This window comes from Salarias fasciatus, chromosome 1 (genome assembly GCF_902148845.1).
Source record: "Salarias fasciatus chromosome 1, fSalaFa1.1, whole genome shotgun sequence".
Taxonomy (NCBI): domain Eukaryota; kingdom Metazoa; phylum Chordata; class Actinopteri; order Blenniiformes; family Blenniidae; genus Salarias; species Salarias fasciatus.
In genome coordinates this window covers 10,082,982-10,109,207 of record NC_043745.1, presented here as the reverse complement: position 1 = coordinate 10,109,207, position 26,226 = coordinate 10,082,982, and the positions used below count along the sequence as shown (strand labels likewise).

The window sequence follows — 26,226 nt, the reverse complement described above, 5'->3', positions numbered from 1 at the left end:
AATATTCATGGGCATTAATTTCACTCACTTCATTTATTGCTTGAAAAGGATAACTCCCGCTGCATCTACAGCACCAGCCAGGAGGTCTCACAACTGCTTACTACCAGATTGGTAGAAATATTTGGGGCTGGAATATTAATATTGCATTGTGAAAAAATACTGCATGTATCTAAGTATCAAAATGGATGCGCAGGCCTAAAGGCCATTGTTTCAGTCGTGCATTATGTGTCCAGTCAGACTGTTGCACGGGTAACTGGATACCAATTACATACAGTCAAAGCTGTTTGTTAATAATGACTAAAGCTACTGAGTAATAAAGACATGTTCTCCAAGTCTGGTTACTGATCAACAAACAGAAGAAGGTAAATTCCAAAGTTGGCTCGCTGAAAGCCGACAAGCCATTGTCATTCTAATGACAATCTCAGCTGCTTCTCAGCAGGAAATGGAGGAAACCCTGGCCGCAAGCTCAACTGATAACGACAGTTTCTGCATCTATTCCAGTGATTTTTGAATTAGTTTTTTCCCGCCCGTCACCGAAACGGCCGATCAGAAGGACCTCGTGGATCGAGAGCAATAAAATTCTCCTGCAGCAGCAAAGACAGTACATGTCTGCATGAACAGTACAGTGCAAATACATTATTAATACGCCTGATGACTGAAGCAGAGTCATCAGTGTAAATAGTATGTTTACTTTCCCTTCTGGGAAATTCCAGGAACATCCATGTTGCAAAAGGGTATACAACCAGCTACAGAGTTCCAAGTAAACATCATATGGGTCGGACAAATTTGATCCTTCACCACGTGTCTCTGAAGTTATGTAATTAAAAACTTAGATAAAACTTTTAAAGATTTTGAACAGGCACAGTCAGGCAGACCAGACCAGCTGCTTTGAATAAAATCGAATAAGCTACCCAGTGAAAACAGTGTTGTGGCGCCTTTTGCTCAAAGTCATGCAGCCATAGTTTTTTTTGTCTTGCAGCTCAGTCATCATTCTCCCTGCGATTCACAGCATTTCATATGCTGGCAGTCTGCGCTCGCCCCCTCCATTTTGTCTCATTAATCCTGAGCTGAAATTGCACAAGAGCAGTCAGCATGAGAACGACACTTGTAAACCTGCAACGTGTAAGCCTCTGGAGTCACACACCACCTGTGGCAAACCACCCAACATGTCTCGGTTACAACATCCAGCTAATCCAAGTGAAGCGATGACTCCAGCGATCTACTGGGGCGCAATCTGTGTGCCGCAGGCATGATTAAAACTCTATTAATCACTGGCAGATTATGGCAAGGAGAGCAGGAGGAGGAGAAGGAGGAGGAGGAGGAGGCGGGGGTCTCTGGAGCAGGAAGGGTGGGGGCTGGATTACAGAGGTCATGCCGCCTCAGTTCCACTGTGGCGGAGGGCAGCGGGCTGAGGCGGGCCGGCTGCCTGGCCCGGATCTCTCTCTCCCTCTCTCTCTCTCTCCCTCCACGCGTCGCCTTTGTCCATCCCCTTGTTTGACAATTATTTACTCTGCTGTTTAGGACCAGGCCGAGGTCACCGCGCATACATCACTGACACGGAAACACTGGCTACCATGTCCATTTACACACCCCTCTGACCTGAGCAGGGCATTACCATTCATGTATGTTAAAAAAAAAAAAAAGAAAACCCTCAGAAGTACTCAAGTACAGACAAACTCATCCAATAACAGTCAAGTGCTTCTGCCAGCCAGATGACGCAAATTACAATTATGCACTGGATCCTCATCAGTCATTACGATAAACGAGCAGAGAAAAATTACTTACATAGCCAATATGATGTCTATGCATTCAATTTTAAAGTATAGCTTTCACTTTCTGGATCAAGTAGGATCTAAATTCAAATGACAGTTCTCTGAAAACGATAGAGGAAGTAGCGACATTTACCAAACTGGCTTTCTGTATATCACTGTTGCTCTCTCCGTGAACTCGATTGTAAGTTCCTTCTGTTTTTAAACACAACAACCACAACACGCTGCCTTTCGCCTTTCATTGTGTCTCTACATCTAGATTTAAGGAGTTCCACTGAGACGATCCATTACACCTGTGGCTTCCATCCACACGGTGCCTCCTCTTCAGTCTTTAGTTTGCCAAAACACCACAGTGAGGCCAAACGCCGGGGGACAAAGCCACTCTAACTAACATAAAAAAGCAGACACTTTCCAAACGAAAGCAATCTCTACCTTCCTCTGTTCTGCTCGTGGTTGGTTGTAGTGTTTTTTTGAGGTTTTCTTTGACATGTGTTCATCTAATTTTGTTGCAAAGCCTCAGGTCCTGGCTGTTCTCCCTGCCAACCCACATCGAGCCCCCGCTGCACAACACTGGGATGTATTTCTGTGCTAAAACAAATTAAATACAGCTTTGCTTACAACACACTAGCAGGCGGTTATCATTGTGAAACAGCTACAGGAAATAGTACTATTTGCACACAATTCAACGCAAGCAGATACTTGTAGCTCTATTTCTAGAAGCTTCAGTTGGTCTACACACCTGTAAACAGGTTAAGTAAGCTCAGTTTTTTTGTATTGTCTGTCAACTGTTTGAAGATCTGAATCATTAAGAGTTGCGGACTTTATTCTAAGGTAAACGTTGGTCTCTGGATCAGATTAGAAGCCAAAACTGTCTCCGTATAACACGCCTTCTGACTCTGCCACTGTGGTCGTGGTGCTCAGAGTGCTCGGGATAAAAGCCTCCACCCAATGTGAATGGCTCCACAAAATGTAAATGTTAATGTAAATGGTCTCCCATACAAATGCCTCTTTAGCTAGTCATCTCATCTCTCTTGTGTCACTGCTTTTAAAACATAATAAACGTGCTCTCCCCCATTATGGCAGAGGGTCGGCATTTGCGGCATCTGCTAGGCTCATCTCTGGCCTCTCGAAGACAATGACATCAAAAAAAAAAAAAACAACACACACACACACACACACACACACACACACACACACACACACACACACACACACACAGTCCCCCTGCTTGCACCACTGTCCCCCCTCCCCTACAGCGGTGCAACCTGAAACTGCCTGAAGAGATGAGCCGTCATTAAATACTGCAGAGCTGACATAATGACAGGAAAGATAAAAGAGAGGAAACAAAAAAAGGCCAGACCAATTCTCGTCCTATAATGCCTCCCCCAACCCCCAGGCTCGGCCCGCCCCTCCTAATAAAAGACACCAGGCCACCGATAGGCCGCCGGTCAGCTACAACTTTGCTGCCATGATCTTCTGCTCTGACAACGCAGAGACAAAAGCCAGAATAATACTACACTCCGCACGTTGTGTCACCTCTGCAAACAATACACAGTCCGAACAACACAGCCAAATCTCATTCAGCGATCGAACCCAGTAGAGTTAATCATCTCCAGCGCGAGTACATGAGAGATATACAGTGCTATATCTACTAGATAGGAAAACAACTACTACGAGCCTTTTCTTCGACCACACTGAAGCCATTGTGTTTCCTCAGCACCTCTGTAACGTGGCGCTGCTGTGTGTCACTACCAAATGTCCATGCTCCACGGCTAAATTTGGAAATCTGCTCTAGGGAAGCACCATTCAAAGACATCTGCCTTTAAATAACCAGTAATAAAATCCAGACACATGATAGTCCGGCACCCTCGGCCCACTGATCGAGCACAGATATGTCCTCTGACACTGTCCACTCCTGAGCTGCAAGGGCTTTTTATATCGCCACGCAGGCGGCCGCTGCTCGCTCTTTTAACGTGCTCCGATCCTTAGCCATGATGCTAAACCGCATGTAGCTCGGCTTGGTTCCCAGTTGGCATTCCAGCGCGCTGCAACGTGGTGGTGAGGCAATATTTACCTTCAAGGGAAAGTAGACTTGGCAAGAAGCCGAAAAACTCTTGGGTGTGTGTGTGTGTGTGTGTGTGTGTGTGTGTGTGCGTGTGTGTGTGCGCGGGGGGGGGGGGGGGGGGGGGCGGTGAGAACGTGGTGTGACAGGTTGCTACTGTGTACTACAGCCAACCTTTTCCACCCACCCCCCAAAAGAAAAAAAGTCCACGTGCTGACCCGGCCGGCAGCCACCCACAGTCTCTCACGAGCTGCGAGCAGCGGTGACTCCGCCTGACTCCGCTTACCTGGACCGGAGCCAAAACCAGAGCCGGAGCAAGAGTGCCAAGAGGGACAGGGTGCGAGAAACACACACACACACACACACACGAGAGAGAGAGAAAATGTGAGCAAGAGAAGTAGTGAGCGTGCACAGTGCACACACTGCGCCGCAGCCTGGCCCACTGCCAGGACTCACTTAGGAGGATTTTTTTTTTGCCACAAAAGCCAATCGGCGGTCGGCTCTGTACAGTGATTTGAAGTGCCTCGCCGTTTATGCAACAGGAAAGATTAAGCCGGACTTCACAGCGGGGGGTGGGGGGGGGGGGGGTGGGGGGGGGGGTCATTCAGCATCACTTGCTCAGTTGGAGGAAAGACAGGACCTTTTCCGACAGCGGTTTTTGTGATGATGTGCGGGACGTCGTGCAGCGAGGACACTAACCTGTCTGAAGTGATCGTCAAAGCTCCAGTCGGCCTGTCCGTTGGGGGAGGTAGCAGAGTTCGGCCCCGCAGGAGACAGGCCCTCGTCCGGTTCCTGCTTCACTCTGATGGGCGGCGAGGCGGCCCTCTGTGGGGCCGACGCGGCGTAGCTGCCAAACGGACGCGGCGGGATGCGGGAGGCGTTCTGCTGCAGGGCCAGGGTCTGCTTGCGGAGGAACTCCAGGCCGCTGGCGCTCCCCTCGTCCTCGTCGCTCCCCTCGTCTCCCTCCATCATCTCGGTGTCGTCGTCCTCGTCGCCGGAGTCTCGCCCTCTGTCCTCGTCGTCCTCCCTTTCCGAGTCGACGCTGCTCTGATTGGACACGCGTGGGGGAAGCCCTCCGCCGCTGGGGATGCCCCCGGCCAGGGCCTTGCCCATAAAGCCGGCCCCGGAGGCCCGGGCGGCCGCCAGGATGGCTTGCTGAGCAGCGACCTGCTGGGCGTACATGATGTGGGCCTCTCGTAGCTTCCTCTCCTTGCGCTCCATTTCCAGGCGGGCCTGCTGCTGGCGCTGGAGCTGCTCCATGACGGCCTCCAGCTTCATTCCCCCAGTGGAGGTGCTTTGAGGGAAGGCCACGCCGGGCTCCTGAGACATGCTGGGCTGTGGAAGGAGGAGGGGGAGGACAGGAAGTCACGGATGACCTAAAATATACTGAAAACTAACTTCATCTCCACAACACAGTGGAAACAAAGATGGCAGACTTCAACACGAACTCGCACATAAATGCGGAAAATTCAACCACATGGCACTCATCAGGTTGGAGCAGTAAAAAAAAAAAAAAAAAAAAAAAACCTTTGTAAGCTTCACTCTTTGAACTCATTTGCTTAAGTCAATGTTTGAACCAGAGCTGAGTGTCCCTGCATTCAAAATATATCACATCACATCTATATAACCAGATCCAGCCTTTGAAATATACATACGCACAGCCCTGCAATAAGCCTCAATTACACCTTTCATTATTACGACTATTTACTCAGTTAGTAGTTTAAAAACTTAACAACACAGGGACAAAAGAGGAATTTTCCAGTAGTGTTTCATAAACAGTGAAATGAGCCCCAAACAAGTAAAATGATGCAATCTGAAATCGAATCTGAAACTGAAAACACACACAAATCGAATCATAGCTTTGAAATATAATTATTCAAGTGATTTATCAAATAACTATGCTCATCTGTTAACATTAGTGTGACATAGTGTGATCTGAAATTATACAGAGTGCAATGGCAAAAAAAAAGACTTTAAATAAGAAACTAGCAATGTAACTAGAGTACTTTTAGGAAAATCAATGCAAAAGAAACTAAGAAAACCTATGCAAAAAAATACATGTGTCACGCAAAATACTACTTCAGGAGTTGTGGTTTCAAGCAGGATATTATACAAACAATAAGACAACTAAATACAAAAAGCATCTTGGTAAGCCACAAATTCATTATTCTTCACACTCTAACACATTTATTACAGCAGGGGCTGAATACTACCTCATATATCGGTAATATCCAAAGAATTAGATATAAAATTAAACTTTCAGTTAAAATCCCGCTCTGACATGAACAATACGTTTATTTCCACTCATAATAAAACGAAAAATCACATGTTAAAAAGCCTTTTCCGCGTTTAGCCACTTAGCTGCCACATCCTGAAAAATAGGTGGAAAAATTTGATTTTAGTTGATTGAACCATGCAAACAACCAAAGATAGGCCATTAATTTTTTTTTTTTCCTTTATAATGAAACTACTTTTTGCTTCATTGCGGCGATATTGAAACAGAGTATAAAGCGACCTACCATAAGGTGAAAACGCGTCTTAAAGTTTGCCCCCCGCCCTGTGGTCTCTTTTGGAGAGTGTAACGTTGGCCTACAGCTAACTCTTTTCCGTGAAATTCAAGGCGGACAAAGTGCGTCTTTCTCCGGGTTACTGAGCGCCGCGAGCCGCTGCAACGGAAAGAAAAAGAGACGCCGACAAGCAGCGCCGCGACTCACCATTTGCGCCTTACTACTGCTGGAATTATCCACCATCCCTCCTTCCTGGGCTTTATCCTCCTTCTTTCCTCGTTTCTGGCACTCGTTCAAACACTTGTAAACACACACGGGAGGACCGAGGGGGGAGGAGGAGGAGGAGAAGGAGGAGGGAGCGGAGTGGAGCCGAGCGGGGCGGCGCGGCGCACGCAGCCGCAGATAGCGTCCGATCCGCAGGGCTGAAAGTGGCTCTGTGCGCGCGGACTGCGGGTCCACCTGTCTGGGTCTGTTGTTTGTTTTTTATTTTACTTATTTAGAATGATCTGAGGGGAATAATTCGATCTCATATCTCGCGGAGCTCAGAGGGAACTCCCTGTCGTTTTTCTTTCCTCCCCCCACATGGCTCACAGCAGCGTTAAGACCCGCCCAGCCACCGCAACAAGTATCAGCCTCTACTCTTTCACCACTCTCCACTAAATGTTTTACATCGAAATCATCCATCATTTCTTTATAAAAAGCGAAACTTCCTCCTTAATGCCACGTTGCGTCTATGATTTCGGCCTGTTGGAATATAAACGTGGACAGACATGATATTGGTATTGGTATTAATGAATGAAAAAAATTAGTAAAATAAACGTTTTTACTCACAAAAACGAGACTTTCACGGCCAGTTTGCTTCGTGATATTTCATTTCATTCTCCAAAATAGGACGGTGAAGTAAAATTTTAAAACAGACTGCAAAAATTCAAGCCTAATGATAGACAGGACCGACAGGACAGGAAGATGCAACAGGTAGAGTTCAGCGGAACACGGAACTCTGCTGCCGCCGTCAGGACAGGAGAGGTACTACACAAACAGATAGATAGATAGATAGATAGATAGATAGATAGATAGATGTACTTTATCAATCAAGTCTTATAAATTATTGTATCTATTACTTTAATGTTTAAGAAAAATATTATTAAATGGGACTCTCTTTTTTTATATATTATCAAGTTTTTTACTTGAATGTTTTAACAAGTTGTGACCAGAATGTTTTTGCATTTTAGATGAAGGTGAGAAACACTGTAATATTGTGCACGACAATACAAAAAGTTGTTTACATAACAAATAGAATTAGATAGCATAACGAGAAATCCACAACACTCGAAAACAAACAGGAAGGAGGAAAATGTGCAACTGTGGAATGCACTGCAGTTTCATGAATTTCCTATGTGTGTGAATGAATAATCTAATGTGGAGAGATCTCCCCCAACACATCTGCAGCAGGATGGGTGGACTGAGAAAGAGATCATATTTGATAACTTCTGCTCTTTTGCAAATGCACACTACAATGCAGTACAATTCACAGTGCTATATATTGTTGGATATGCCATACAATTTTGACTGTAAATTACTGTACACAAGGGATTCACAATAATTTATTGTTATTGCAAAAACAACATGTGCAATATGAATATTGCAAAAGGCCAGTTGAACCGTCATAAATCATGGCTTAGCGCACAGTACAGTCATACTCTGCATGGCTCTGGAGCCACATTTGGCTCTTTAGTGCCTTTATCATGACTTCATGACTCTTTCAGAAAATAAAAACCATAAACAACAATTTTTGTCCAGCATTTCTCTCTCCCTCTCTCACTCTCTCGCTGTCTTTTTTTTTTTCAAATAATACACAATTTAATCAATTAGTCCACCAGATACAGAAATCAAGTACAAAAATCAGATTAATATAAGGAAAAGTTGTTAGATTGTGTGTGATTTTGATCTGTTTAATGTTGAATATCCTTTGATAAGACTGTGGGAATGAAACATTCATTTTCAGGTATTTGAATGAATTTGATGAATTGCCCTTTGAAGGGTTAAAGCCGGCGGGGGTTTTTTCAGAGCGCTGGAGGATGCTCTCACAGTCTGAACCACATGGCGCCTCCTCACTCAGACAGCACATGCTTTGTCTGGTGAAGAGAAGCAACTCTTGGTCGAATGCCGTCACATTGTGAGATATTAGTGTTGATCCACTTGGGGTTTACCTTGGTCGAATGGAAATCCATAACCGTTACACTGACGGTTTTGCATTAAAGCTTTTTTTGTTTTGCATTTTTTCAATGACACTGAATCGATTCAGCTTGAACTTCTTCCCGTTACCATGGTTTCTTCTTGAATATTGAAAAGAAAGAAATAATGCTGGGAGAGGACATCCTCTCTGACTCCCAGATGTGGTTTGATGCAACAACCAAGGAGGGCCTGATATGTATCACTGAGAAGGGCCCCTTTTCTGAAAACAGCGTCTTCTGTGGTCTCATTACACGTGAACTCGTGTCATGTGAACACAGGTGTCACAGCCAAACATGGGAAAGTCCCCCCAACTCAGAGGCGGCAGTTAAAAGAATGCTCTGTTGTAAAGCATGAGTGGATTCAGAAGTTTGGTTTTTTATGATTTCTTACTTTTCTTTTCTACATTCAAACACTAATGTTTTTCCCCCCTTACTCTTTAAAGTCACTTCATTATTGTTTTAACATCTGCATGGATGATTACGGATTGCAGAAGCTGATGCACGACACTGCATATTTTATTCACATTAAAGCTGCTGAAAGTGAAAAATATAATACAGCATCACACTGACTGTTGTGCATTTTTGTAGAAGTTTTGTCTCCCTCCTGATTATTTATGTGCCTCATTGATTTAAGATTTCATGAAGGAGTGCTGTTCTGGTCTTTTTCAAAACTGTCTTCATCCCACAGCTCCTCTAAAGTAGTCAGGTTAATGAAAAGTTATATTAAAAAAAGAAAAAGTCAATCTTCAATGGATCCGTTGAACCATCCTTCGTTCTGATCTTGCTTGAGGAATTTGACACCAGCCTCATTGTTTTTCTGTCTTCGACTGTCTCAGTGTAAAGACCAAACATGCCATCCATGGAGCTATTTTGCAGTTTAGCCACTATTTGACACCTGAGAATCCAAAACTACAAAACAAACAAAATACAGAAGGGCAAAAAAGCAAGAAACCCCCCCCCCCACCCCTCCCAAAAAACTGTGGTTTTGAGTGCATGAAAACACAATACAAGTGGAATTAACCGAGTTTAATAATGTAAACCAAAAGACAATACAATCAAATTAAAAAAAAAGATTAGCGTCATAAAAAAAGGAATTTATTGCATTCAGCACTCAGTAACACAACCTTTTCACAACCATGTATAACAAGCAGATTGTCCCAACAGTTGCATAGTACGGGTGAGCCAAGTGTACTTGCTACTGACCACTGGTGTTAAGTGCAAAAACTGGAAATATACAAGGTGCAGAACCAGGGCCGACACGCGTTAACTCCAGCCGGTCCTCTTAAAGCGTTTCGCTCACGTCTATCACGAGACTCACGCCGGGTGGAAAACCGACTCAGCGTTTTTTCTTTCCTACATCCCCATGTGACAAACCACGGAGTGCTGGGAGGAGAGAGTACGACACACATCAGGAACACAACAACGAGCTTTTTTTAAACGGCCAACGTTTCCACATCACAAGCATCCTGGCATCTGTTTTTCTCAACGAGCACGTTCCAAATTTATCCCCACACACACAAAACGTCACGACGGGTCCCAGTTTATGGTCAGTGTCACAGCGTGAGGGGGAACTTGTGGACACACACTCGGTCTTTAGAGGTTGGAAGAGTAAAAACAAGGTTAGTTCTGGTCAGGACATTTCAGAACTCCTGAGAGAAAAAGGAAAAAGAGTGAATGGAGGAGTTACGTTAAGTTTCTGTGGATTGACAGCACATACTTCAAGTTACTGACCAATCAGACATGAGAAGGTTGAGAAAGAGTTTCTCTGTTCCTGTGGGACATGTAGCCACTTTTCTAACAAATGTAACGTGAAAGGCAAATTACGACAGCGCATTAGGACAATGTGAAGAGAAAGGAGTCATCATTTTGCAGGTCGGTGTCATCATAGTTGACAGCAGGAACACAACTGACAAGCGGTGGGGGGGGGGGGGGCATGCATGCATATGTATAACATGGAAACTCCACAGGCTTTCACGCTCAAACAAAAATTAATTGGAATATTGATATTCCTAACTTTGATGTGATGCTGTCATTAAAACAGGGCTGCATGGAGGGATAGTGCTTAACGCTCTCACCTCAGTGATAACGTCTCCAGTTTGAGTTATGGGATGTTTTCTGTGCAGTTTGTATATCTCTAAATGATTGTTTCCTCCCACAATCCGTAAAAATGCACGTGAGGTTACTTTGTGACGTCAAAATGCGTGCAGGTGTGAATGAGTGTGTTTTTGTCTATGTTTGCCTGCGATGGTCCATCATGTACACCACCTTCATTTTACTACTGAAATGCAAAAATACTAATGTATGCCTACATAAATATCATGCGAACGGTGAACGCTGATGGCATGACAGGATTACATGAAGAAAAAGAAAAGTGTTGTCAGGGAGCATGAAGGACAGATGGGCTGCAGTCTGAGAAGCAAATAATTTCAACTTGGAATGACCAACGAGCAAAAGCATGACCTGTTCAAGCCTCATCATGCATTTCCTTAGACTGAGGGAGTAGAACTGGAAAAAAAACAAAAACAAACAAAAAATGCAATGATATACACAGGAAGAACATGCAAACCATTGCACCCTTGTTACCGTCCAATTCCAATGTCAAACCCCACATCTAAAATGTTCCTGACATTTCAGTAAGTCATGCTCCTTTCTCTCACGTGGTCCTAATAAGCCGCCGTGAACAGCGCGCTTCCTCTCTCGTGCACAGACAAACCCACATGAATCCCCTGAGGAAGTCGTCGCTGTCACTCACTCACAACATTTTCAACGTGAACGCCAACAGTAAGACAAGACCCGAACTCCTAATGTGAGTGAATGCACATTTTCTCGCACCGAAAAGAAAAATCAATATAAAAAGTGTTTCTTTTACTTTCAGCATGTCTTTTGAGTAAACACGAAAAACACAAACATGTCTGTCCAAAGCCAGATGACTTAAAGATCATGTATCGCGGAGGCTTTGTATCCAGTTGTACTGTAACTATTTTAGCGTCCTCAAATAATCTGAGTGAAACACGACACGACCATCATGGACAGTTTGAACTGTGTTCCTCAAGCATCCCATTTCAATACAAAAAAAAGAAGAAAAAAAAACAAGAAAAAAAAACAAATATTGCTTGACAAATATTCTTAAATGTAATTTATCTTTTGCGTTAATTTCAATGGCGGCTAAAGGTTTTATGAATATCTACAAGTGAACAAAAAAAACAGACCTGCTCATATTCTGTGACACAAACAGCAACATGACGAGCGAGAGCGAGGAGGAAAACTCCACATATCTCCTGGTCAGGCAAAGGAATGAGGGAGATTTAATTTTAGATCGCAGCTCGGCTGCTTTTCAAATAGCTGCAATGCTAATGTGCTGGAGCCAGAAAACAAGATCAGCGGCGCTCACTTGTAGATGGAGCAATTATGACAGAAGCAATGTAGGTGAAACAAGAAGTATGAAAGAAGAAAAAAGGCCAGAAGCTGCAACCAGGGAATTTTGTTCCCTTTGTGCCACCAAAATAAAACAAAACTTGAATCAACATTTAGAATTTATGTAACTACCATCAATGTCGTGGGGAAAAAAATGATTTCCTCAACCAAAAGTTTTACTGCCTCGACTAGAATGTTGTAACATTCACAACATGTTTACAAACACGTAACATTGTTTTTTTGTTTTCAAAGTAAAATTGTAACAGTTTCCTACATTTAACACAACAGTAACTGTGAGACAAGACTGTAACAGATACAGCACTGTGCACAAGTTTCAGGCTGGTGTGATGTAATGCTACTTATCCATCGTGTAATACCGTCAGGAATGTGTCTGACCGGCTCCATGTTTGTTCTAAAGCTCAGGAAAACAACAAAAGTAAGTACAGGAAGAGTCTATCTGAGAATGATCCTCAGAGTGAAGAAGAAGAAGAAGAGATCCTGAAAGTGACACTGAGACTCTCAGAGGGTTATGAGTCTGGATGATCTGAACGAGACCACATCAGCAGAACATTACAGCTGAGCTGTGTGACCTGTTTTAAATAAGACTGTGCAAATGTGCTGAGAAGAACTGAAGGCAAAGGGTGCTCACACCAAATACTGATCGCCCTCAGATGGGTTTACTTCACAATACGCATTAAGTCATGTTAATCCCAAAACTTCTGCACAGCATTGTAAGAGTTTCTAATGGCCTGTCGAGGCATCCAGAGGGTACAGGTGGAAACAACGCCCCTCAATCAATGAACCAACAGTGGATATTCAGCTGATCGGGAGCATCTGAAGGGGCGAAACACAGCAAAGCCAAGGAAACTCAAAAGTAACCAGTGAGAATAAAGAAGAGTTGATGCAACAGCAGTTAAGGAATGTGAACAGTGAAAACACTTCATGTAGCAGTTTGTTAATAGTTGGTGTTTGTGTTTTACAGAGACATGGACGGTCTCTGCTCAGACTCAGTGAGAGCATACCCCAAGATGTGACTGACTGCCAGTCTGCCTGCAGCAGAGCTTCCTGTAGTTTTATAAAAACAAAGAATAAATAAAAAAATAGGTCAAGCTTTGGGGGTCACAGTGGGTAAGGCTTGTTCTCACGTCTGCCTGTGTTGTGTTTTTTTGTTTTCTCAGTGGGGTTGGAGCCATTTCAGAGCGCGGCCCCATGTTAAAGAGCCGTTTGGCTTCAGAGCTGGAAGTCCTCCAGGTGTCAGGTACTGCCGACTGAAGTCAGCTGAGGCCTGAGACGAGCCTTCAGTTCGTGGAAGGTTGGAGCGGTGGCGTCGGCGTCACTGCACGGGGCAGGACGGGCCCTCGGAGCAGCAGCAGACGGAGGAGCCCATGGCTTTGGGTGGAATCAGGTCCAGGTCCTCGTCGTCAGGAATCTCGTCCAGGCGGTAGCCGTCCTGGAGCAGCTGCCTGCTCAGATCAGGATGGACCTGGAGAGCAGAGGGAGGCACACAGTGACCGACTGCTCAGTGTCTCACACAGGAAGAAGTCAGATTTGATGGATTTAAGCTCCTGAGTACTTTTACTGACATTTGGGTTTAGCTTGCTTTAAGTGATTCTGAGCACTTCCAGTGTTACAGTTCAGTAAAGTTTCACACTGTAGATGTCAATAATCACGTTTCAAACAAATGTTGCAACAGCTGACAAAGCCTGACGCTGACCATCATTTTCCTTCATGTTTCATTTGCTTGCAATCTGAACCCACAACAGCAAACAATGCACAGCTCGTTGGACTACAGGAGACTGCTGTGGTTGCTTTCACTCATTGACCCGGTCTATATGTAGTGATCACAACGGTCATACGTGGTCTGAAAATTAAATCAGATCAACAGCAGCAGGCTTTAAACCCTTCGATCAAGTGGTTCTAAAGACGAACATGTGAACAAATCATATGGGGACTGAAGATTTATTACGGACCAGAATTATTGCCATGCTTTGCATTCATAAACCAGCAGAGTGAGCTCATTTTGCCGTGTAAAGCTTAAAAAAAAAGAATAATATAAAAAGTTTGAATTAAATCCACCAAATAAAATGAAGTTTCCTGTAGGTGAGCGTGAGCACAAAGTGCTGAACTCGCAGCTTTTTATTGAAGACATTTCAGAGAGTGGGATGCACAGATGAATCACTGAAAAACTAACTATTTCTGCACCCGGTGACGGTCATAGGCTGGAATAAAGCAGCCAAAAGTAGGAACAACTTCCATAACGGTACAAGCTTTGAATCCAAATGTACTCATCTCAAACTTGGGATTGCGTAAAGCTCAGTGTGACTGACACACACGTTTCCTTTACTCATGTCCAGGCTGCGCGCGCACACACACATGCACACACACACACCAAGACTTGTTCCTTTTTGGAACCAGTTGTGCATACAATGACTTCTCTTATCTGAGATGTTTTCTATTAAACACCTCAAGAATAACCGGTTCCCTCTGACCTCCTACACATTTCCTGTTAGGCAATATATGATGGTGCAACCACGCTGCAACAGGACCTTTTATGTAGACAGACGTTACTATTTTGTAAAGATCTGAGTGTATGCAAAACAACTCAAAGCGAAAGGAGCAGTGAAAAATGGCATAGATCCACTTATCTTGGACACCACTGATACGGGTCGACTCATTTAATTCGTATGCATGTTTGTTTTTTAGTTTTGTTTTGAGATTGGAGAACCCAGATGAAAACCGACACGATCACATGGTGAACATGCAAATTCTACTGCGTGGGATGACTAACCACTACACCAGCATGAAGAAGAATGCACGTGAACTAATAAAAATGAAGCCCTGACAGCAGGAGTCACTAAGCCTGTCTGACAGTGACAGAATTTGAAAAATGCCTGATGTGAAGGACTCACCTCAGCTGAGGAGTATCCTGAAGAATACTGCTCAAAATCAATCTCTTCATCACTGCAAAGACACGCAACACAAAGTCAGAGAGAAATATTGCCCGCTTTGCACACGAGCTGTCTCAGGAAGAAACAATTTATCTTTCAGATGCGTCAGTTTATCTGGAAATACTGCAATAATAAAATAACTGATAAGCACTGCCATTGATAAAGGCAAATAAAGGCATACAATTTAATTGGAAAGTAATAAAGCAGCAAATACTATCTGATGAATGATGCGAGCGGCACAGGATGTAAGCCAGCGTTAATGGTCCAACTACAGCTCTAACTACAGCTAACGACACTTCTGCAGTGATCGCTTTAATACTGGGGAGGTTTTGTTCTTAACTGTGGTCACAGATGACAGGACTTTGAGGATCAGTTACTCATGTGTGCAACTGAAAGTTCTCTCACTATCATTCACTGCTCCAAAGACTGAGGCACTCTAAGTACAGTAATTACAATACTTTACTGGGTGTGTGTGTGTGTGTGTGTGTACACTCTGATTATAGCTGCTCACTCTGCTAATTCATTTTATTAGCTTGCTGTTGTTTCACTTTTAGTTGTAGTGCCATTCCCGAACACTCCTCCACTGACCCAGAGAGGCGTGCTGATTAAATTCATTTTCTTACCAAAGTATTTGAAGGCATGAACTATTTTTAACAAACATATAGATGAGAAAAGTTACAAACTAAAATATTTTTAAAGAATTAAATAATGATTAGAGCAAAAGTATAAAGACATTTTCAGTTTGTTTTCCCAGTAACAAAAATACACAAAAAGTAAAGAAATTCCAAACAGCTTCTAAACTTCTAGGGCTCCGTCTTCTTGGCCATCTGTCTCTGACGCTCTTCTTCCCTCTTCCTGTGTGCAGGTTCAGATTATGAGGGTGGCAGCGCCCTCACCTGTCTGAGTCCAGTGCAATCAAAGTCTCCTCAGCGTGCTGACTCAAAGCAGCGTAGCCCTTGTTATATTTCACCGTCCTAAAAAAAAGAAAAAAAAAGGGAATTATCACTTTGAAAGAAGTGAACTCGGCTTTGTCTGACTCGCTTTTTCCCATCATGCCTCCTCACCTCTTGGGTCCTTGCCTGGGCTGATGTGTGACTGCGGGCCCCGGGGAGAGCGCCTTCTTCTTCAGGGCTTTCCTTGCCATCTCCCTGTGTTTCTCTTTAGACAATCAGAACAGACCATTCTTATTTTTATTCAACCAGAACTTATCAGCAAGTAGAAGAAACAGATATGGTTTCCAAAACTGTGTCCACAACCAGCCCCTCATTAATATCATCCTCCTCTTCAGGCACCCTGCTAATCAAACTCCTCTGAAGGAAGGATTTTTCCACTGACAGACACCAAGACATTCTAAGAAAGCTTGTAACTTGTGCTGCCTAATCTGGAACATCCACTCTTAATCTGCAGGATTTATAGATGTATTAACAGTCAGTGTGTACTCACCTTATCCCTGTTTTGTTCACTTAATCTAGCACAGTCCATATGTACAGAACGTCTATTTGATGTGTCATCTGTTTGTTTGACAAGCATGCCTTTACTAATTCTTTCATAAATCTTAAATTGATAATGTCACAAGGAATATTGTTGATGATATATTTGAACACAACCAGCTGGAATTTGCTTTAATAAATTTAAGACACAGATCTGTTTCGCAAAAAGGCGCCCATTTGAAGTGAACTGTCCATCTTAAAAATGAACTTTTAAAAGAAGCATGCTCATTTATATTCCATTATTATCGCGTTTGGAATACTTTCCTTGGCTTTGCTGTGTTTAACTCTGTTCGAACTTAGAAGTGGTTGGAAAAAAGCCACAGAGGAGTGTGTAAAATATGTCATGTGGCTTGTTTATCCAGTTTCACATGACTGATTCACAGTGCAGCTGCATCCACGGCACAAAAACCAACAGTAATCCCTCCGTCCACACAAATAAGCAACAGCTGCACATCTGTTTTGTTTGCACCATATACACAGTTGTATCAGATCAGAAAGTGGATCAGTGAGAAGCATGTGTAGTATTTATAAGCATACAGCTGCACTCATTCTGTAAACAGATGAAATTATGTCAGAGGACTGGATGAGTAGACAAAACTGAGTCATGCTAATTTGGATATGCTGTCTGGGAGAGCGTGGACGCCCATCAGTCTCATGTGACTCAAGCTGCACTCACAGGCCATCGAGCCACTATGGAGCTGTCCTGTTTAGTACACAATACTGTAAACAACAGCAGATCAACACATGGTTCGGTTCTCACTGTTGGATCAAATCTGATTAAAAAAAAAAAGCAAAATCTGCTGACAAGACTTCACCATCACCGTTCATAAATGAGCCAGTTCACTTTGGTGAAAAGGTTTTTTTTTGTTTTTTTAAAGATTGTTATCAGATTAATAGCATCTATCAGATAATGTTTGTAATCCTATTAAAGATACTGTCATTAAAGCCGACCAGGTTTAAGTGATTCGTTTCTCTACCTGCACTGTTCATTACTCTGCAAGTGAAGCAGGAAACCTGAGGTAACAGAGAAAGCTGATAACCACCTCTGTGACCATTGATTGCCAGCTTTGGGTCAGTCTGGCAGCTGAACGTGACACACAGCACTCCAAAGCCAAGGACAGACCCAGTGACGCCTTGTTTATGACAGCGGCTCCACCAGGCTACAGCGAAGTACTTACGTAGTTTGAGGTGGATGGCCGGAGCTCTGGACATGATGTAAGGTCCTCTTTTCTCCACTGGTCGGATGGCTCCATCTGTGGTCTTCGGTCTTGTGCCACTACTTGGTCCCTGAAGTGAGATCAAAGATGCAAAGTTGTAAAGTAGCCAAATATGAGGTCTGATCCGTCCAGAAACTGAAAGATTTCAACCTGTATCTTTTTTTTCCACAAATACCAATCATTCCTGTGTGGTCTGACACGAAAGTGAAGAACTTGGGAAAATACATTTTTAAAAAAAAAGCACAGGCTACACAATAAATACAGACACAGTCTGTAAAAGGAAAAAAAAATCTGAATTTCTCTAACAAACAAACAAACAAAAAACACTGATTAAATCAGGTGTTAAATTTCGCAGCAGCCCTTTTAACTCGTACATAGCAATTTAATGTTATTATTCACCAAATCGTGTTGTCATTCGGCTTAAGTTAAACTCAAGTTAGGTTTCGTCTTGCTGCAGAAAGCTGACTCTCTCAACAACAATTTTAAAGCTCACTTATTGTACAAAGTGGAGAGAAACAACATGCTAAGCTAAAGGTTTAGCCTCCCTGTCACTTAGCAGGCTTAGCTTAGCAGTTAGCCGTCGTTACCGACAAAACTTCCTCCAGCAGGCTGTCCTTCTCCGGCTCCTCTATTATGTCGTTCATCATCTTGGCGTTGTCTGTCACAAGTGGCTCCACAGCAACGCCATGACGGCCGCTGTCCCGCCGCGGAACGGACTTTGTTCTTTCCTTTGACTCAGTACAAGACTCTTCTGTTAGCTGCTAATGCTAACGATGACGACTTCAGGGCTTCCCGGACAGAATTCCAAAATAAAACTTGTTCCGGAAACTGAGAAAAACAAATACACGGAAACTAGATTTCAGACATTATTATTACTAAACTGTCAGGAAATATTTCTGTTCATAGGTTTAGTTTGCAATGGGATGAAAATAAATTTTAAATTTATACAGTGAATTTGATAACAAACATACAAGCAAACAATTTATCTTAGGGTTATCTTTGAATGATGATGAATGTATTCCATTTGTAACATTTTAGTATCTATTCTATTTATTCTGTGTGGAGCAACACCACAAAGAATTTCCCACTGGTATTGATAAAGTATTTCTATTCTGTTCTGTTAAGGTACAGTAAGGCAAGACAAAATTATTTCTCAAGTACCATTAAGGCAATTCACAGTGCTTTCCAAGGAAATAGAGGAAATACTTAAAAATAAGGCAACTGAAACCTTAAAACAAGGTGATTAAGAAAGTAGCACACACAAAAAATTTTAAGTAAATGTGATTGTTTAAGTCCTGATTTAAAATAAGTGTGTCAGTAGTCCTCAGATGTTCATGTTTGGGTCACAGATCTAACTTGTTTCTTGTGGCTCTGGGAAGACTCAGTTACCCTCTTGCTGGGGACTTCAGGGTCTGAATGTTTTGTTTTCTACAAGCATCTCAGGGATACTTTTAGGCCCTTCAAAGCATTTCATTAGTACAATGCATATCAATGCTGCAAAACACAATGTGTTATGAGAAATGTGGATGTCTTGCCCATTTTCAAGTCTCATAAACTCTGAAAATTCTGACCACACAGTGACTCGTATACCTAGTGTCTCAATTGGAAGGTTGCAGATTTGATTCCCTCTGTCCATATGTCCTTCTGCAAGATACTGAATCCTAAATTGGTTCCAATGGCGTGTGAATGTGATTAACAATGTAAAGCGCTTTGGGGACCGTTCAGTCGGTGGAAAGGTGCTAAGTGAAATACATGTACCATGCTATCATTTACATCAAACAAAAGTCACCTCAGATCCTCAAGTACCTCAACCCTGAAAGTTTCCATGTTTTAACAGACTGATTTCAACCTGGACGTGAAGCAGAGGGGTCTGCACAGGTGGAGGGTGATCCATCCATCCAAGCCAGGTGTAAAGCAGCAGGAGACAGCACAGACCTGCTTTAATGTCATGAAACTCTTTGACCTGTCCAAACAACCACAAGTCTGTTTACAAGACGATCGATTCAGATTCACTCCAGTTCAGGTGCAGTCAATATTAATCATATTCTACTTTCACAACTAGAAAATAACATTGGTCCAACAAAAACAAAAAAAAATCTATTATTGATTTTCAAGAAGTCAATAAAAACACGGGATGGATAAGTTCATTTACTGCTTTCTTTATTAGGTCCACCATTTTGAACACAACAGGACAGCATGGATTTAATTAACAATATAGACATTTTTCCGGCCGTGGGGATCGGGAGAACTCGTCTCTTTGTACAAGTAGGGACCTGCAGAGGGAGCAACAGCATGGAAATAAACCACACAGACGGTCATCTGCTGCACACATACACAGTAAGAGAAAAACTGTACAGTGATGTATTGACAAGCTAATTACACTTCAAGATTTTTTTGTTTTTAGGTTCTTGAGTGTTGTCTTACCTTGACAGTCTACAACCTGTCAATTCCCAACTCTTCTGGTGTTGAAATGCCAAGTTCTGTGAGGGTGGGCTTCAGCTCCTGTATCAGGTAGGGGTAGATGTCTTTGTGGGGGCCTGCCTTGTCCTGTCAGAGGGCAAAAACAATTTCACTTAACAGATGTGTTCAGAATTGTTGCAGAATGTGATTTTAATGAAAACTGGAGGGTTTCTGTGTACGCGCAGTAGATTTGTGGGCGTGTGAACACAGCCATCTGAATCCTGATGCACGCCGAAAATAAAGGACAGTGAGCGTGAATGCAGCAATCATATGTCCAACAAGGGAATCGAACCACATCTGTTACACTGTCTGATAAACTCTTTGTGCACTGCAGAGAGAGGGGACACTGAATGGACGTCGCTCACCTTGACAGCCTCCAGAATGCGGATGGCGCTCGCCAAGTCGTTCAGTCGCCGGCAAGCTCTCAGAGCTGAATCCAGGATCTTGGCTTCAGGTACCAGGTCGTAGCCGATCAGGGTGTTCATGCCTTCAGGGGAGTGCAATCGACAAAAAGTCAACAAAGGTGACATGAGAGATTGTCCTTTCAGCTGCTCCTTTACCACAGGGGCCGCCACAGAATATCACAACCGGGATTTGAACCAAGACTCAAGATCAACCAAAACAAGGAGGAGCAATCTACTAAAAGCAAAATAAATCACCTTTCCTCAGCTCCCAGGCATCGATGTCAGGCTTGTTGAAGTAAGTGACCCAGCGGGAATCGAACTCCTCATCTGTCTCCACCTTGCCGTGAGAGTAACACCTAGAGGCCAGTGGAGCTAAAAACACAACACACCCACAAGTCATTCAAATACTTAATGACAGTCACTCAACACTACATTTTCTGTTGTATCTCAACGGTGAAGAGTCAGAATAACAGAATTTTGGTGATAAAAAAACCGCATATCACCTATTCTATTGCTTCACAACAGAAGAGTAAAGAGTTGCTTTCAGTGCAACATTTTCTGTTATTCACTTACAAATGTCTGAAAACACAGAGAAATGTGTATCTGTGCTTCCCGTCATCTGAGATGGAATCGAAGACATGAATTTTTATCTCAATACTACCGACTGTAGGACAAACTGAAGAAAATGCACGAAGATTTAATTAGATAAATATTGAATTTTAGAGAAAGGGACCAAATGAAATTACTTCTCAACTTTCTGTTGATCGGAATAATTGATTAGTCAACACAATACTGCCCCTATATCAATCCAGAACACATTATTGTCACTACATCTTCAGCATCACAACGTCTATTTCACTTTTCAATCACATTTTACAAAAGACATTTTGTAGTGTGCATACATACACACACATTCCGGTATGTATTTCTCAGTTTTAAAAGCCAATTAGCTAATAGCTGGATAAGTCTGTGATAAAGATGTGGCAGCTTTACAGTATATTTAGATCAGTATGAGCGTCTGTGACAGTGTGCATGCCAGCAATCACAAAAGTCTCTGGGGACTTTAAGTTAAATCAGATCACATAAGAGCTACAACTCTTTCACCTTTATCATAGTTACAGCTGTGTCTATAAATATCATTCAGATAGACGTGATACACCTGGAGCAGGTACAGCAGCATCGATACATGGAATTATTTATGGGAAGGTAAGCATATTTGCAAACGTCTGTATTTTTCAGTTTCATTCAAACTAATAGATGAAATTGCTATGGTACATTTTGACATATCTTTGCCCTCTTGCTTTGGCAAACATCTTTTTCTTCCACTTTACCAGATTGATGTATCTAACTTGAAAACAAACTATGAAAAACTGTGCTTGTAAGAGTATTGTACACTAACTGTAACTAATGTACTGTAATATCCTTAAAGAACACTTGGAATTTGTATTTCAATGAATGCTCTGTAAATCATCTCTGGTATGTTGCCAACATTACTCTTGTGAAAATGTAAATAATCCTATCTTGATTAAGTATTATTTGTGCAGTTGTTTTTACTGTTTTTCTTTAGTCCAATGATGCTGCAAGAATGCAAATTTCACCATAGTGCGACAAATAAAAGATTAGCTTATTTTATATGATTGGGTTAAGCTAATAAAACCACATAAATTACACAAATGGTGAATATTCAGCAAAATATGATAATGATGATGATGATAGAATCACCTGCGCTGTATATGACACAGATTACATGTCCAGATTGTGGCACACTTGTAATAACTACGTAATAGATGTTTACTAGATGTTGTGGTAACCTGAGATTGCCGAGTTCGTTTAAGGACAATCAGAGCAGCAGGACAGGTCACAGACTCTTGGCGATTTTTAGGTGAAATTTAAACAGACGGCGGGAAACCTGGTGGTTGCAGGGGTTAAAGATCAGTCTGTAAGGACGTGTCGATAAAAGCTGCGCTTAACCTGCGGTCACTGACTCTCTCCAACACACCGAGGAGGGTCATCACAAGGTCGTCACTTCTTTTACTACAACTAGTTTCAAGCCTCTTCCGGTAAAATACAACTCGTCTGAGCCGGAAACACAAAAATACTTGAATTTCCCAGCTGTCGATGACAGCCTCTGTCATAAATAACTCAATGTCACCCTATGTTAGCTTTTAGCTCCATACACAGCCGCCGCTAAGCTAAGCAGCTGCCCGCGCAACACTATTGTAGTCCTTTTCACCGCAGGGGGGACATTTCACGTGGAGACAGGTGTAAGGAGGACAAGTAATACCTGAGTATGAGGGTCGGGGCCGGGCCAGACTTCGGGCCCCCGAGGCAGACAGTCGGAATACGGCTCGAAGCATGTTAGCACCGCGGCTATTCACCGTCCTGAAGCGGCTACTGAGGGAGACTGTACGGGAAGGACCTCGGAGAACCGACTGGGTCACGTGATCTCCGGAGATAGCCGAACGTGATTTGGGACAGCAACACGATTTATCACAATATTCATAGGGATCAGTGCATTATATTAATATGAACATGAATATCTTCCTGTCATTTATCCGGTTGGTAGAATAAATGAAATGAAAATGCCAAAATAATATATACGCTTAATTTGGGGTGACAGCAACACAAAGAGTGTACATATTTTTTTAGGTCGTTCCTCGATTTCTGGTGGTTTGTCTCTGAAACCCTCAGTCCAAATATTTCGTTTGTTGTCATGTTGATTTCAGCAGGACATTTCTGTATAGCACAAATGGATTAATATGGATTAAACTTTCATTTCAGTGATTTACATTTGTTTTGTTAACTTTTAACTTCATCTTTTGTGTGACGTCAAAATAGTCTCGCCTGTAGATAGTTTATTACACTCTTCTTTTATTTATTTATTTTTTTATTCTTTATTTGAATAGTGCTATATTCTACTTTTTTTTAAAGACTTTTTTTTAAAGACATTATCAATCAGACCCCCTTGAGTTCCCACACAGTTAAAAATCCTCCATGAAGCCATCAAACGATCTTTTTTTATTGTGGTTGGAGCAGAAGCAGCGTGCAGAGACCTAGAGGACCAGCAGAGGGAGCTGTTGGTTTTAAATAAAAAGCTGTGATCGACCCTCATTTCCTAATAATACAACATCTTTCTAGTTTCTGTTGCTGTAGCAGGAAATGCAATCAAGTCGTAGAAACAGAGAAAAAAACGTTGTAAATTTACAGGATTGATATTTAGAGCTTCATTAGCCACAAATGATCCGAAATGTATATCTTGTAAAGATAGAAATATGAGTGTAATAAGCCATTTTAAAGATTTTTCTTGCTTTGCATTTACTCACACAACATGCATGTGCAGGGACTTTGTTGTATGTAACCAAGGCACAGTGGATTACCCTTTGGTGTGTGTGTGTGTGTGTGTGTGTGTGTGTGTGTGTGTGTGTGTGTGTGTGTTCTTGTATTTCTATCCTTGTTGGGGCCAAATGTCCCCACAAGGATAGCAAAACGTGGAACGACGTGCCTTGTGGGGACCTTTTTCCGGTCCTAAGTAGGAGAAACAGTGTTTTCTTGACCATGTTGTTGTTACTGAAAAAAGTGAAAGTGCAAAAACATTTCTTTAGGGTTAGGCTTTGTTGTGGTGTGGGTTAGGGTTAGGGTAAGGGTCAGGGTTAGGGGCTAGACATGAATGGGAGTCAATGGACGGTCCCCACAAGGATAGAAATACAAGACTGAGCGTGTGTGTGTGTGTGTGTGTGTGTGTGTGCTTAGTGACGTGGTAAACTGTAATCCCCCCTAAGCCCAGGGCACCACAGTGGATGTCCATTAGTCTAATGTGCCTGTGTACAGCTTTCTTCCTGCGTTCCTGCCTGTCTCTTTCTTTTTCTCCAGATCTGCAGATCTGAACCTTTCTTTTATTGCTCTCTCCACACCGGGGCTTTAAATATCTACTGTGACTCTTCATGTTGCAGCCAATCAGCTCCAGCTTTATAATCCCGTTGAACGTGAGGATAAACCGTGCGACCTCTGACCTCCCAAAGGAACAGCAGAACAGAAAACACTTTCTCTTCATTTAGATTTAATGGGACGACGTTATATGGCGCACATGTTCCCATGTGAGCTGCTAACTTATCACCCTGGCAACATATTTGCAGAAGAGATGAAGCTCCCATGACAGTAATTTCAGTTTTTCCGAAGTGAGGTGAGCTGTGTCACACTGTCTGTGGTTTTGAGAAGTGATATTATTGATCAAGGAATGTTAACAACTTTCAAAAGAATACAGGATTTTAACACATTTTCTGGGGTTTTGGGATAATTGTCCTCCAAATTTAGAATTAGATGACACCAAATAATTTTCAAACCACACAATAACACAAATCGAAAGCACTTGTACCAATAATATACATGAAATGATGCATTAGTAAAGTTATATAATCATGTGCAAAGCTTTAGAACTATATATAGATCAGAAGGCTTTTATTCTGAACCCCTTTATATGCCAAGAGACCATTTATGGTCATTTCAACGTTGTTGTGTCTTTTCCTGTTTCTATAAAACGGTTGTAAGTTATGAATGATTACATAAGCGCATTGCTTCTGAAACTCACACATCATTCTGACATTTGCAGATTTCTGTACAGATTGAGACAACTGAATCATCGAGCACCTCAAAGAAGAATTTTATTCCATTGTGAGATTTTTTTTGGAATCTCTAAATTGGAAAATACTATGTCAATTTGAGCACACTTGCAATAAAACCTTTTGGTTCATTTTCATGTTGTATGAATTAACTTTTATTGATGTTTTTTTCTACTGATTTTAAAATGAGATCAAAACAGAATAAACCAAGTCTTGATTTATCATTTAAAAGCACCAAATAATGAAAACACTGAATTTGAATCCACACTGATGAAACTGGAGCAAAGTTTAGGCCGCACAGTGGAGTCACACTCGTATCTAATAGTGGGAAAGTCACTGCTTTGAGCTCTGGTTGGGTTAAAGAGCTTTAATGTGTGGAGTTTGCATGTTCACTGAACTTGAGAGTGTGTCTATGACCGGTAATGTATGACTTGCTGTTTGTCTCTATTCTCCACCCGAAATGACTGCAAATGAATCCCTCATGGCACAGACCTACACAAAGCTGATAACTCATTTGCATTTCATGACAACTCTACACTAATACCTCGAGGCTGACACTGTATGGACATCTTATATGATGGAGACAATTAAAACGAGGTTCTGTGATTCTTTTGATTCCTCTTGAAGGTAACTGATCAGAGCAGGCTGAGACAGAACATCCAGGTTTAATACCATGAGTATATCCTGTGTCACATCAAAACAGGCTCAGAGACTCAGTTTGGTCCTACAGTTATGATGGTTTTATTGGCATTTTCCAAGGTGTATGTTACAGTGACAGTCACAGTCTGGAAAGGTAAAGAGACATGAAACAAAGAGTGGCACTATTGCAGTTATATATGGGCCTCTCCTCTGTGTGGCCTACATACAGCATGTAGCATGCGGTCGCCATGTTGGGATATTTTTTGCCTGGATAGATGAATTATTCAGTGTTCCCTAAGAGCGGATGGACATGCATAACACACTCGATGCACTATTTTTATAGTCCTGGGGTTTAAGTCATGGGCAAACGATGGCCTGGTACGTGTAGAGGTCATCAACCTTTCTCCAACAGTATTAATCACTTCTTCTGACCTGCACCTGTGTCACCATCACATGTCGCCTGTTG

The 26,226-nt window shown here is 42.4% G+C and overlaps 3 protein-coding genes across 4 annotated transcripts in view; all 3 read right to left on the bottom strand.

Annotated features, from left to right (window-relative positions):
- LOC115388049 (AT-rich interactive domain-containing protein 3B) overlaps positions 1–6,746 on the bottom strand; it is a 56,291-nt gene extending 49,545 nt beyond the window's left edge. The window contains exons 1-2 of one of the 2 annotated variants that reach the window (XM_030090993.1): positions 6,546–6,746; positions 4,531–5,166 (exon numbers count right to left, since the gene is read on the bottom strand). In XM_030090993.1, the coding sequence (XP_029946853.1) occupies positions 4,531–5,166; positions 6,546–6,581 (672 nt within the window). In that variant the 5' untranslated portion in view covers positions 6,582–6,746. The remainder of the gene's footprint in view (positions 1–4,530; positions 5,167–6,545) is intronic. The other variant, XM_030090985.1, reaches the window with a different exon arrangement.
- Positions 6,747–9,583: 2,837 nt separating this feature from the next.
- Positions 9,584–18,421, bottom strand: fam219b (family with sequence similarity 219 member B). The gene is made up of 6 exons (XM_030098604.1): positions 18,229–18,421; positions 17,603–17,711; positions 15,999–16,092; positions 15,831–15,908; positions 14,896–14,947; positions 9,584–13,469 (listed from the first exon to the last, which is right to left on the bottom strand). The coding sequence occupies exons 1-6, from the start codon at positions 18,286–18,288 to the stop codon at positions 13,320–13,322; spliced, it is 543 nt and encodes a 180-aa protein (XP_029954464.1). The 5' UTR covers positions 18,289–18,421; the 3' UTR covers positions 9,584–13,319.
- A 1,363-nt stretch (positions 18,422–19,784) lies between these two features.
- Positions 19,785–22,955, bottom strand: LOC115385950 (cytochrome c oxidase subunit 5A, mitochondrial-like). The gene is made up of 5 exons (XM_030088081.1): positions 22,790–22,955; positions 20,761–20,877; positions 20,467–20,588; positions 20,066–20,188; positions 19,785–19,914 (listed from the first exon to the last, which is right to left on the bottom strand). The coding sequence occupies exons 1-4, from the start codon at positions 22,860–22,862 to the stop codon at positions 20,075–20,077; spliced, it is 426 nt and encodes a 141-aa protein (XP_029943941.1). The 5' UTR covers positions 22,863–22,955; the 3' UTR covers positions 19,785–19,914; positions 20,066–20,074.
- Positions 22,956–26,226: the final 3,271 nt, after the last annotated feature.

Excerpts from the sequence above, each read along its gene's own strand:
- fam219b (XM_030098604.1), bottom strand. The coding sequence starts at position 18,288 with ATGATGAACGACATAATAGAGGAGCCGGAGAAGGACAGCCTGCTGGAG. Across the intron at positions 15,909-15,998 it reads CCCAGGCAAGGACCCAAGAG|GACGGTGAAATATAACAAGG; the intron begins GTGAGGAGGCAT and ends TCTTTTTTTTAG. Across the intron at positions 14,948-15,830 it reads ATTGCACTGGACTCAGACAG|TGATGAAGAGATTGATTTTG; the intron begins GTGAGGGCGCTG and ends GTGTCTTTGCAG.
- LOC115385950 (XM_030088081.1), bottom strand. The coding sequence starts at position 22,862 with ATGCTTCGAGCCGTATTCCGACTGTCTGCCTCGGGGGCCCGAAGTCTG. Across the intron at positions 20,589-20,760 it reads TGCCTGGGAGCTGAGGAAAG|GCATGAACACCCTGATCGGC; the intron begins GTGATTTATTTT and ends ACTCCCCTGAAG. Across the intron at positions 20,189-20,466 it reads GCATTCTGGAGGCTGTCAAG|GACAAGGCAGGCCCCCACAA; the intron begins GTGAGCGACGTC and ends GCCCTCTGACAG.